At 43.8% G+C, this 13,873-nt stretch overlaps 1 gene segment (V, D, J or C); it reads left to right on the plus strand.

Annotated features, from left to right (window-relative positions):
• Window positions 1-6,111: 6,111 nt before the first annotated feature.
• LOC122468850 lies at window positions 6,112-7,422 on the plus strand. The segment is given in 2 exon segments: window positions 6,112-6,379; window positions 6,642-7,422. Coding segments are annotated over 2 exon segments (534 nt in total).
• Window positions 7,423-13,873: the final 6,451 nt, after the last annotated feature.

Below are 13,873 nucleotides of genomic sequence, written 5' to 3' on the forward strand. Positions count from 1 at the left end.
GGAGTCAGAGGCTAAAAAATTTTAGCAGTCAAAGGCTGTATTTGGGAACTAAGGTCTCAGGCGAGGTTCTGTGACTCAGGGAGAGAGAGAGAAAGAAGTCAGGGAAGTCGCCCCCAGGTGTGGTGGGGTGGGGTTTTTAAGTTCCGGGTTTAGGTCTGGGTGGGCCTTTTTTGTGTCAGGTCTTACTGTCGCTTGGTGATTGGTTGACCTCCAATTCATTCTGGCGCGCTGCTCGGGGCTTTTTGTTGGGTTGCCCTGGCAAGATGGCCGTCCCCTCTGCTGTGGTTCCAAGGACATCCTAACATTCCAACCTCTTATTGGTGATAACGGGCGACGGATCTGATCTGGCTGCTTCCTGCGGGTGTAAGGGCGACGTCATGGTATGTGGGGTCTGAGGTTGGAATGCGGGAATATGGCTGGACCACCTGGGAAACTTCATGAATTCGTTTTTGTACAAAACGGAGAAAACAAGGTAAGAGCATAAGTATTATACAGATAGCAACTAGTGGGGTGACTATGGTGAGGAGCCAAGTTAGGAGGGGTGATTGCCACCAGGAGGTTAGGGGGTCTGAGGATCCTGGGTGGGTGGATAGAGTTTTTTGGATTTCCTTTAGGTGTTCTATATTGGTTTCAACTAAGCCTGATTCATTGAGGTAGTAGCAACATTCCTCCCTCAGGAACAGGCATGTTCCCCCTTTTTCTGCTGTCAGGAGATCTAGGGCTCGTCGGTTTTGTAGAGTGACCTGTGCTAGGGAGTTGATCTGCCTTTGTAAGGCGGATAGGGAGGTGGCTGAGGCTTCTAATTTATTGAGGATGTCTCGGCCCAACGGGGGACGGGGCAGGAGGGGATGACTAGGAAGGAGTGGGAGAAGTGGAAGCCATCCAGGCAGCAGGTGAGTACCGGTGTGCATGGGGGAACGGAGGGGGTGCCATTTATGCCCATGACCGAAACAGAGGACGGCGTGGTGGGGCCGGAATAGCTCGGCAGGACGGAATAGGTAGCCCCCGTGTCCAACAGAAAGGAGATGGACTTATCCGCTACCTGGAGTTTTACCCTGGGCTCAGCGTCGGTCACTGGAGTTACTGAGTCTGGGCCTTGTCACTCGTCATTCTCCATCTCCAGCAGTTGGAAGGCAGAGTCCAATCGGGGTGAAGCCTCGCCACGTGGGGGCCTTGCGAGTCTGTCGTCCCCTGGGTGAGGACAATCAGATTTCCAATGGCCCATTTGCTGGCACAATGGGCATGGACTGGTAGGCTTTATGGGATGGGGACACTGACGAGACCAATGGCCTTCTTGGCCACATTTAAAGCATGGCCCCGGAGGGGGCCGTGGTCCAGAGGGCTTTATTGTGGCTGGCCTCAGGGCAGCTACCAAGGCTTGGGTCTGTAATTGTACCTTTTGTTGGAGACCAGCCTGTCGCCGTTGTTCTTGAGCTTCCTCTCGGCCATTAAAAACTTTAAAAGCCATCTTTACCAGGTCGGCCATAGGGGTTTGAGGACCATCTTCGGCCTTTTTTAGTTTTTTTTGAATATCAGGGGCTGATTGGAAAATAAAATAGGTGGCCAATACTGTGGCCCCGGGGGGGGGGGGGTGATAGGGTCTAGTCTTGTATACTGGGTAAGTGCCTCTGTGAGCCGGCTAAGGAAGGCTGCGGGGTTTTCATCAGGGTCCTGTATATTTCTTTAAGTTTGTTAAAATTTACTGATTTGTTTGAGGTTGCCCTCATGCCTGCTAGTAGGCACTGGATCATCTGGTCCTGGCGCCAGTGACCATTGCCTGCAAGTTGGTAGTTCCAGTTGGGGTCGGCCGCGGGGACAGCATTGGCCCCTACAGGCATAGCGGGGTCGGTCATGTGGGTTTGGTCTGCATGTTCCCTGGCTGCAGCCTGGATTCGCTCCCTCTCCTCAGGGGTGAGGGTAGAGGTGAGGATTACATGGATGTCATGCCATGTGAGACTGTAGGCTTGGGCAAGGTATTGGAATTCCTTAGTGTATTGGGTGGGGTCAGCCGAGAATGACCCTAGCTGCTTTTCAATGGCGGATAAGTCTTGGAGGGAGAAGGGGACGTGAACACGAACTAGGCCTTCAGGTCCTGCCACCTCGGAGAAGGTAAGATGGCTGCTGGGGTCTGTTTGCTGGGAGGGGCCTGAGCACGAGTTCGGGATGATATGGGAGGCGAGGGCGGGACAGCTGGGGGTTGGGAGTAAGGAGGGGGGTGAGGGCCGGTGGGTGGCGGGGCTAGATCCTCTAAGGGGTTGGAGATCGGGGAAGTTGGTGAGGTGGCGTCGTTGGGGGGTTGTGGGCGGGCAAGGAGCATGCATGCAGAGGGGCAGGAGGAACATAGGTTGGGGCGAGACCTGAGATCCCAAAAGGCCATGACGTAGGGTATTTCTCCCCATTTTCCCAGCCGCTAGCAGAAATTGTCCAGATCAGTTAAGATTTGGTATTGTAAAGACCCCTCGGGAGGCCATTGAGGATCATTATCTAATTTGTACTGAGGCCAGACTACAGTGCAAAGGCGGGTGAGTCGGCTACGACGAAGTTCGCCTTTTAAGCCCAGGAGCCAGAAGTTTTTTAACAGACATTGGGCGGGGGGATAAGAGACGGAGGAGGTTTAGACTCGTTACTCGCCATTGGCGTGGCAGGGCGAGGCGTCCCTCACGCTGCAATAAGGGCCTATTGGCGAGCGGGCCTTGAGGCGTGCGGAGGAATGGAGACTGACTTGCGAGACGTCTCTCGTGGGTGTCAGCCGTGGTTGGAGGAGGGAAGGAGGGGTCGCTCCTACTTACCGGCTCCTGTAGGCGCTTGAGAGTAGGGCGGTTGGCCTCTGGCTTGGCAAGGAGGGAGCTCAGCCAAGGGAGGCGAGCTACTACCTCCCCCCGGGTTTCGGCACCAAATGTTAGGGTCAGGCGTAAGGCTGAAGGCGTAAGGGTAAAGAGAGGAGTCAGAGGCTAAAAAATTTTAGCACTCGAAGGCTTTATTTGGGAACTAAGGTCTCGGGCGAGGTTCCGTGACTGAGAGAGAGAGAGAGAGAGAGAGAGAGAGAGAGAGAGAGAGATCGAGATCAGGGAAGGCGCCCCCAGGTGTGGTGGGGTGGAGCTTTTAAGCTGCAGCGGTTCCGGGTTTAGGTCCAGGTGGGCCTTTTTCGCATCAGGTCGTGCTGTGGCTTGGTGATTGGTTGACCTCCAATTCGTTCTGGCAGCTACTAGGGGCTTTTCGTTGGGTTGCCCTGGCAAGATGGCTGTCCCCTCTACTGTGGTTCCAAGGACATCCTAACACTAGCCATTATTTGATTTTATATGTTTATAACTGTATAAACATATATGTAATCTATATCAATGCATATGATACAGCAATTCTAGAAGGTATGACTATTGTTTCTCCATTTTTCAGTTGAGAAAACTAAGTAACAGAGTCAGTAAGAAACGTGTTCAAAATCTCACAGCAAATAAACTATAGACCTGGAGTTTGATTCCTGTTGTTCTGACTTCAGAAGGAACAAATTTTGAATAGAGTTTTCAAAGTCAGACATGCGAACAGATTTTAAAATTATTTTGAAAATCCCAGTTTCACTAATAATAGAGCAATTAAAGATGGTACTCTGAATTAGCATTTTTCACTTATTAAATTAAGAAAGATAAAACAGTTTAGTTATATAAGGTGCTGGCAAGGGAATGGAGAAACAGATGCTGATACATTGTAACTATGTAAATTACTACTGCTTATTTAAAGGCGTCTTGGCAATACTTACTAAATGAAAGATGCATGGATTTTTTTTCGTAGCTTTTATAACTTTCAATAATTTTTATTGATATACTGGATCATGCTGGCAAACCTCTTTGAGGAAATTCATTTCAGCAAAATCTGTGACAGTAAAAGACTGGAAATCATCTAAACTTGCAAAAATACAAAACTGCTTAAGTAAAATATGATTTGTCTGTGCAAGGGTATGCTATGTAGCCATTTTGCATGGGAGAAAATGCTGGAAGCCGAGCTATCCAACCAGCCTGATGGCAGGGCCCGGGCGGTGGACGATCGGGACTGCAGGGCGGCCCACGGACAGTGAAGCTTCTTGTACTCCCGCTTTTATGTAATTTGGCCTTAATAAAAGTACCTGGGGAGTTGTCTGTTGGGGAATTGCCCTCGACAGGCCCCCTGGGAAAAGAACCATTGGGGAAAGAAATAAGGTTCCACAAGGAAATTGTGCGGCCCTACATTTAGCCTTTGCCACCCCCTATGAAGACTCCTCTACCTAAAGGAAGGATAGCGTCATATGTTTCCCAGCCAAGGAAGGAACAAATGGATTTGAAAGCCCCACTCTGGTAACTAAGGAGTGTATCTATGGGCACAGGTCACTCCAACCCCTAGGCCCACTTGGCCCCCAGGAGGCATTCCAGATGATGATTGAACCTAGTTGGTTAAGGTACAGAATGGTTCATTAGTTCCTAGGTGCATTGTCTCTCTGAGAATGTATAAGGTATGGGTTTCTAAGGCCCTCTTGGCCCCCTCCTGGAACCTCAGACAGAGGCGAACACTTTTGTTCTTCAAGCCACGAATCGTTCAGGGAAACAACTAAGAGGTCATGTCCCTGCAACTGTTCCACTTGAGGTGTTGAGAGATAAATGAGCTTTCATGAAAACAGCAAAGCAGATGCTTTATAGATTGTAGATAAACATAGATACATAATGAAAACAATGAGAGAAGTTAATCAATAAGCAAAGGGCAAGAGGGAACATTACAAGAAAACAATCATGTTATTCCTTAATGGGTGATTACACAAAGGAACAATTTTAGAATTAGGCAATGCCAGAAAACACAGATGACGCACACTATAAGGAAATTGCTAGCAAATATAATGCCACGTTTGCCACAATAAAGCGGGCAGTCCAACACACTCCTGTTGTCTGTGTCCATTTTTATTTTTGTTTTAGTTTATTTTCATTTTTTCGCCCACACTGTTCATCCTTCGGGAACCCCTGGACCTGCTGGAGCTGGACTCCAGCAGGAAAATAAACAAAGCAGGGCATGGAGTATATAGGTTTTTCTAAAAATAGTGAATGCATGTGTATCGTAGGAATACCCACCTGTATGGATGAACTGTGGTACTGAAAGATAAGTGAGGAAGGAAGACTTACTTTTACTGTATGTTATTTACTTATATAAAATGTGCTGTACATAAATAATAGTTACTCTCTCCCAACACACACGCAGTGACTTTCTGATCCCTTTGAGGTCTAGAAGTGGAGAGGTCTTTTTTCCCCATGTTACGTTTTCCTTCCCACCCTCCAAAGATCTACCATGTTTGTGACTGTGAATTTTGGTCACACCTGGTCCCTGTAGCTAGGCATAAAATTATTTGAAGACGTGGATTTCTTATATTCCCTATTTCCATTCAGTGGGATTTCCAGATGAAGCTACACCCTATTTGATCTCCCTCTTTTCAGCTCTAGTCCTTTTAAAGTGTCACCTGCTGAGTTTCTTGTGTATGTTAAAGAGAAACACAATCTGTTACATGTAGGACCAACTCTTTTATAGCCTCTGGTACCAGTTTAGCTTTAAAGGCCATTCAAGAAACAATGAAACAATTAAAAGTGTAAACAAGAGGAGCGTCTTGAGTGGTTCAGTTGGTTAAGCCACTGGATTCTTGGTTTCAGCTCAGGTCACGTTCTCACAGTTCCTGAGTTCAAGCCCTGAGTTGGGCTCCGTGTTGACAGCCTGAAACCTGCTCGGGATTCTCTCTCAGCCTCTCTCTCTGTCCCTCCCCAACTCTTGTGTGCCCACGCACACGCTCTCTCTCTCACTTTCAAAATAAATAAAAATAAACATTAAAAAATCTTTTTAAAGTGTAAATAAGAGATGGCTTTTCTTTTTTTTTTATTAAAAAAAATTTTTTTTCAACATTTATTTATTTTTGGGACAGAGAGAGACAGAGCATGAACGGGGGAGGGGCAGAGAGAGAGGGAGACACAGAATCGGAAACAGGCTCCAGGCTCTGAGCCATCAGCCCAGAGCCTGACGCGGGGCTCGAACTCACGGGCCGCGAGATCGTGACCTGGCTGAAGTCGGACGCTTAACCGACTGCGCCACCCAGGCGCCCCAAGAGATGGCTTTTCTGACTATAATGTTGAGCCTCATAGACACTATGCCCGTTGAATATAATCTTTCCGTCAATCTTTTCTTTGTAGGGCAGTATGAGGCGGGTACTGTAAGATTCTGTCTGTGACCAGGAGGCGGCGGTGGTTCCATTCTTCTCATTTCCTGAATTCTTGAAACTTCAAAAGCATGAAACTGAGTTTTGATTGGCTAAGCCACCAACAGAAAGGCTCTCTCCTGCATCAGAGAACAAGAGCCAAGACCCAGAGACAGCACCTCAGAGAAGGTTTGGAATCGTTACGGATTGTACCAAGACTCAGATAGATGTCAGGATGGGGAACGTGCTGGAGTGTGCATTCATAGTTTTGTGGCTTCAGCTTGGCTGTAAGTTGGAGGGCAAGAGGCGAGAACCACAGGGACACGTTTATCCAAAGCCGGGGGGAAGCGATAGGGGTTCAGTCTTAGCTCACACAGGTGTGTTGTCGGAATTTTTCAAAACTACTGTACCAAAGGCATTGCATCGCTTCTGATTTTGTTTTCCTGAACAGGGTTGTGTGGAGAAGACCGGGTGAAGCAGAGCCCTCAGACCTTGAGACTTCGGGAGGGAGACAGTGTCAGCCTCAACTGCAGTTACACGGTCAGCTTGTTTACAGGGCTCCAGTGGCTTAGGCAGAATCCTGGGAAAGGCCCTGAACTCCTCTTCCTCCTGTATTCAGTTAGCGAGGAAAAGCCGAAAGAAAGATTAAAAGCCACAGTATTAAAGCAGGGAAGTTCTCTGCACATCACAGCCTCTAAACCTGAAGATTCAGCCACTCTGTGCTGTGGAGACACCGTGCTCCCAGGCACCTGCAGCCTGAACCAGAAACCTGCAGTTGAGCTCTGGACATCAACACATCTCTGTTGGTTTTCTTCCTCGAAGAAGTACCTACTTAGAACTCACAGCCTTTCCAAGTGGTCCTATGGAGAACAAAATCTCTTGATGTAGCCAGATGGCACAGATGACTGTTCATTCTGTCCTGGTATCCTGGACAGTCCCCTTTGTGTGTTCCTGGGTCTGTCTGCTCTTTATAACAGCCTGAAGCTTCCCTCACATGGATACAGAAGGGACAGCTGTGATATGGATGGCCTTGGTTTCCAGTCTTGGGTCACTTGAAAAGAACCTGTCCAGGAATACACACTCTTCCCCCAAATTAAAAAAAAAAAGTTTTATATTCTCTTATAATAATTTATTTGGTCAATCTCTATTAGCGAAGCTTTTCCTTTTAGTTTCTTTAAGTTTATTTATTGAGAGATAGAGAGAGAGTGAGAGAGGGAAAGTGCATGTGTATGAGCAGGGGAGGGGCAGAGAGAGGGAGAGAGAATCCCAAGCAGGCTCCTCAATGGCAGCACTGGGCCCCACGCGGAGCTCAAACTCCAGGACCCTGAGATCATGAGCCAAAATCAAAAGTCAGGCATTCAACTGACTGAACCACCCAGGCGCCCCATATCTTTCCCATTTTAATATAGTTTTCTTGAAGGCCACATCTCCACCAGCCACATTTCTACATTTCTCTTCTCCTTAATAACCAACTTAATGGAAAGAATTGTTCGTACTGACTACGTCCATTTCCTCAATGCCAATTCTTCACCTCCACTTGAATCTGGCCTCTGTTAGCATCACTCCAAGAGAAACTCTTGCTTTCATGTCCGTGGCTTTGATATTGATAAAACCAGTGGTTGGTTTCCAGTCCTCATCTTGTCTGAAATTCTCAGCAGTCTCTCTTCCCTTATTTTTAAAAATAAGTGTTATTTTTTAAAACAAAATCATACTTCATATATTTACGAAATCAAAAACACTCCTCCACATACTTCAGTCCTGCCTCCTTGATGGACCTTTTAATTCTCAAGGGCTGGTACTGACATTTACTTCAATATTTTAAAATGCTGTTACTTTGTTCTCTCTCTCTCTCTGTAATTGAGGTGTAACACATATAATAAAGTGCACAAAACTCCAACCTATAGCTCAAGGAGACTTTACACTTGTTTATATCTATGTAATACCATCCAGATCTACATATCAAACATTGCTGTTACTCCAGAAGATTTTCACCTGCCCTTTGCAAATTCAACAGCCCTTCTTCCTACTCTCTGCCCTGGGTAACCGCTATTCTGATTTCTGTCATCTATTCCTGAACTTCACATGACTCGAATCATACAGCATCATGCAGTATATGTTCTCAAATCTGGTTTCCTTCACTCAACATAATGTCTTTGCAATTCATTGATGTTGCCCTGCGTGCCCAGTTGTTTGTTCTTTTTTATTGATGGGTAGCTTCTTTGTATGAATATACAACAATGTATTTATCCATTCTCCTTGAAATAGACATTCAGGTTGTTTGGACTGTTTATACTTTGGTGCCATTATGAAAAAGTCTGCTAGAAATATTCATTTATTTTTTTAATTTTTAAGTTTTCTTTGTTTTAGAGAGAGAAATAGAGTGAGTGAGGGAGAGGGCAGAAGGAGAATCTTAAGCAGGCTCCATGCTCAGCCTGCAGCCTGATGTGGGACTCGATCCTATGACCCTGGGATTGTGACCTGAGCCAAAATCAATACTTGGATGCTCAACCGACTGAGCCACCCAGGCACCCCTAGAAATACTCATTTAAATGTCTTTTGGTGGACATATGAACTTATTATTTTTGTGTAATTCCACTGGAATGGACTTACTGGGTCATAGAGTAGGCATATAATTAGCTTTAGTGTTGGCAAACATTTTTCCAAAGGATTGAAGCAACTTAAAATCTTATGAGTGAAGTATGAAGTATGAAAGTTCTAGGTTCTCCATATTCTCACCAAGAAGTAGTATGAGTTTTCTTTATATGTTTAATTTAAGTCATTCTGGTGAGATATAGTGATATCTCATAAAAATGTGGTTTTAATTTGCTTTTCCTGAAGAATGATGCTAAGCACTTTTTATATGCTCATTGGCCATCTGGATGTTCTTTTCTGTCCAGTATCTATCCAAGTCTTTTGCTCATTTGTATGTTTATTATCCATGTACATGCATTCTTTATATAGTCTGGCTATGAGCTCCTGTCAAAATTATATACCTTGGATTCTCTCCTAACCCACTGCTTGATTATTCACTTTCATAATGATGTCCTTTAATGTACAGAAGTTCCTAATTTCAATAAAGTCCAGCTAATCATTTTTTCTTATATTGGTTAGCATTTTTTTGTGTGTGCCCTGTTGAAAAATCTTTGCCTATTTCAAGGCATGGACATTTTTTTAAGTTTATTTATTTATTTTGAGAGACAGAGAGAGAGAGAGAGAGAGAGAGAGAGAGAGAGAAGGAGTGGGGGAGGGGCAGAGACAAAGGGAGACAGAGGATCTGAGGTGGGTTCTGTGCTGACACCAGAGAGCCTGATGTGGGGCTCAAACTCACGAACTGTGAGATCATGATCCTAGGCTGAAGTCAGAGGCTTAACCGACTGAGCCACCCAGGTGCCCCTGGACATGTTTTTTTCATTTAGGTACCTATTCCAACTCAAATCAATGTTTGTAATAATATGCAATAGGTGTCAAGGTTCCTATTGCTTCATAACCATTAAGTGAAAAGATCATCCTTTCTCTTAATAGAACTGCAGTCGCATTTTTGTCACATATCAAGTGACCATACATGTTTAGGTCTATTCCTGCACTGTCTATCATCATTCTACCTATATGATAATGTGTTCATTAGTGTAGTTTTATGGGAAGATTTGAAGCTCGTTGTGTTTTCCCGTCATCTTTGTTCTTCTCCACATTATTTTATCTATTCTGGGTCCTTTGCAATTCCACACAAACTTTAGAATCAATTCCTATATTCTAACTCCTTTTCAATTTCCACAAAATTTCTGTTGCAATTTTGGTTGGTATTGCATTAAATTCTATGAGATCAATTTGGGGAGAATTGATATCTTAGCCATATTGAGTTTCATGTCATAAATATAGACTATCAATTTATTTTGGTCAACTTCAATTTCTCTAAGCAATGGTTTTAATTTTTAATGCCGTGATCTTGCACTCCCTATGTCAGATTTACACTCAGGTATAAGAGATTCCATGCAATTTAAAAAATTTTATTTTCCAATTGTTGCTAATGTATAGAAATACAGCTGGTTTTTATGCATTGACCTTAGATTCACTGAACTTGCTAAATGAAGTAGTTAATTCTAATCATTTCTGAATTTGTTTGGATTTTCTACATCCATTATCATGCTGCCTCCAAGAAGAAAGTTTTCTTTCTTTCTTTCTTTCTTTCTTTCTTTCTTTCTTTCTTTCTTTCTTTCTTTTCTTTTTTACAGTCTTTATTATTTACTTTCCTTGACTTATTTGCCAGCCTTAGGGGCAGGGTTGGCTTCCTGGGAATACTTAGATCTGTTTATTATTACTGGTAGGCAAAGATTTAAAAATGCAAGGGACATAAACAGAATGAGTGGAGTTTGGGGGCCTGCCTTTTAAGTTAGACCAATGATGGGGTGCCTAGGTGGCCCAGTCTCTTGAGTGATTGACTCTTTTTTTTTTTTAATTTTTTTAACATTTATTCATTTTTGAGACAGAGAGAGACAGAGCATGGACGGGGGAAGGTCAGAGAGAGAGGGAGACACAGAATCTGAAACAGGCTCCAGGCTCTGAGCTGTCAGCACAGAGCCCGACGCGGGGCTCGAATTCACAGACCGCGAGATCCTGACCTGAGCTGAAGTCGGACGCCCAACCGACTGAGCCACCAGGCGCCCCTTGAGTGATTGACTCTTGATTTTGGCTCAGGTCATGATCCCACCAGGGTCATGAGATTGAGCCCCATATCCCACTCCACAGTGAGCATGGAGCCTGCTTAGGATTTTCTCTCTCTCTCTGCCCTCTCCCCAGTTCACACACTCTCTCTCCCTCTCTCTCTCTCTCTAAAAATAAAATAAAAATTAAAAAATTAAAAAAAGTAAGCTAGAGCAATGACTAATGTCCTTCTCATAAATGGACTGTGAATGACAGAATTAGCTCCTTTGTGTGGAGGGGATGAGGGAAGGCCCAGAAACAAGGGAGGCAGAAGTGGAAGCTTCCTGATCTAGGGAGAGAGACAGAAGTGTTCTTTTATCCACATCACCTGGTTTTGTTCAATTTTAGCCTGATGTATTTATAGCTTTCCAGTTTGCCCAACGTATTCAGGTAAAGAAATCGGGAAAGTACGACGGGATGCTTGTTTCAACCTGCCCTCATTTTGTCATCCCCATTGTCACCAGCATCTTAATTATCACTTATTGAATGCTTAACATATGCCAAGTCCATTGCCCAGCACTCTACTTACTCATTTAATAATCCAAAACCCATGAAGTAAAATGAATGCATCCTTGGATGAAGAAACTGAGGCTTAGGTATGTTTAAAGATGAAGAAATTTCTGATATAAAGTAAATGTTTCAGGCCTCGTAAAATGAGATGAAAAAATAAAAAAGTAAAAGCTCCACTGTTGACCAACTGGACAGTACTTCTCAAATCTTCTGTACATTTAAGAATCACACGGAGACTCTATTTCAAAAATGCAGATCTGGAGGCACGTGGGTGGCTCAGTTGGTTGAGCAGCCGACTCTTGATTTCGGCCCAGGTCATGATCTCTCAGTTCATACAGATCTGATTCTGATCAATAGATTTGGAGTAAATATGTCTGGCATGAGGTTGGGGGCCACTTTTTTTAGGGAGTCACAGATGATTTGGGTTCAAATGACTGGAGATCTTGCTTTGAAAAACACTGCAGTTGGGTGACTGCTGGATTTCAGGAGGATGGGTGATGCAGACCTGCAAGTATTGGGGGTTTACTTAGAGGAGAGGTGCTTAGGGAATATCGAACCCCACCTTGGAATGCCTGAATGCAGCTAACACCTTATTTCTGATGAAACCATACCCTATTTTAGTTAGCAGATCATCTCTTTTTTAATGATAAAAAAAGTAGTAACTTTTTGCAACAACAAAAGGAAATTCATCCATGGTTTAAAAAGCAGCAGAGAAGAGTTAAGACATAGACAAGCCTTTGGTTGTCGACTTAACCAGAAAAAAAGGCCACAACTTATTCCACTCTCCATCATGGATAAAAGTTTATTCATTCTTTCTTTTTACTTAAAAATTAAAATCCTTCTATATCTTAAAGGCCATAATTCCTTAATATTTTCTCCTTTGTTCCAAAATTTAAATATATTTTATTTATTCTAATCATTTTACTCTCTCAGGATTCTTTACAACATTTTAACTTCACATTGAAGAAAGCTGGTTACAACACTGATAAAGACATGCTTATTACCAAACATAGCACAATAGTTCTCTAATGTCTGCCTTTAGAGTTCTCCTAATAATTTCCAGTAGAGACCACAAAATGACTCATAATCATTTCATGACCATGTTTAATCTTCTGCTATATCCTCTTAGCCTGGCTTTCCTTTCTGATATTCATGGTGAATTTTGGTTGGTGTGAGGCCTATTATTTAATTTTGTCTCTGAAACTTACCTAATAGTAATGGAACATTCTTACTATTCCTAATATTATTGGAATATATAATATATATTTATATATTTATAATCTATAGGTTAAATATGATATATTTATTTATTTATTTTATTTTATTTTATTTTTTCAACGTTTATTTATTTTTGGGACAGAGAGAGACAGAGCATGAACGGGGGAGGGTCAGAGAGAGAGGGAGACACAGAATCGGAAACAGGCTCCAGGCTCTGAGCCATCAGCCCAGAGCCCAACGCGGGGCTCGAACCCACGGACCGCGAGATCGTGACCTGGCTGAAGTCGGACGCTTAACCGACTGAGCCACCCAGGCGCCCCTAAATATTATATATTTATATAAAATATAATTATAGGACTATATGAGTATATATTTTCATGTTGTCTTTTGAAGAATGAGAAATCTTTATTTAGAGTCACCTATAGAATTAAATATCCTTTTTCCAGTTAGAGGAATGTAGGGCATTCTCCATTGTCACGAATGTGGCAACTAGGACCCAAAACTAAGGACCAAGGGGGGGCACCCAGGTGGATCAGTCACTTAAGCATCTGACTTCAGCTTAGGTCATGATCTCATGGCTCATGAGTTCCAGCCCCACATTGGGCTCTGTGCTGACAGCTCAGAGCCTGGAGCCTGCTTCGGATTCTATGTCTCCCTCTCTCTCTGCCCCTCCCCCACTCGCGCTCTCTCTCTCTCTCTTCTTCTCAAAAATAAATAAACATTAAAAAAATTAAACAACAACAACAACTAAGGACCAAGAAGCATTAGGGCACGTGGGTGGCTCAGTCAGTTAAGCGTCCGACTTCGACTCAGGTCATGATCTCATGGTTTGTGAGTTTGAGCCCCGCGTTGGGCTCTGTGCTGACAGCTCAGAGCCTAGAGTTTGCTTCAGATTCTGTGTCTCCCCCTCTCTCTGCCCCTCCCCTGCTCAGGCTCTGTGTCTCTCTGTCTCTCAATAATAAACATTAAAAAAATTAAATTAAAAAAAAGCACTACGCATCCACCACCATTTTCTATTAAGAAAGGCTTGCAGCCATACACTCCCTCTAGGATTTAAGCAGAAAGCAAACAGTCTGTGTACCCTCCAACCCCCAATCTTCCCCCACTTAGCTGATGTGAAGAATGGGAAGAGCCAAGACGAGAAAAAGTGTTCCCCTTTCCCCAAAAGTCACTTGAGGAGTCAAGATCCCCGCCTAAAATGACTATTAAAAACAAAGTCACCTGAAAAAAATAAATAAATAAAGAGGAAAATTGCAT

The sequence above is a fragment of the Prionailurus bengalensis genome, chromosome B3 (genome assembly GCF_016509475.1).
Source record: "Prionailurus bengalensis isolate Pbe53 chromosome B3, Fcat_Pben_1.1_paternal_pri, whole genome shotgun sequence".
Taxonomy (NCBI): domain Eukaryota; kingdom Metazoa; phylum Chordata; class Mammalia; order Carnivora; family Felidae; genus Prionailurus; species Prionailurus bengalensis.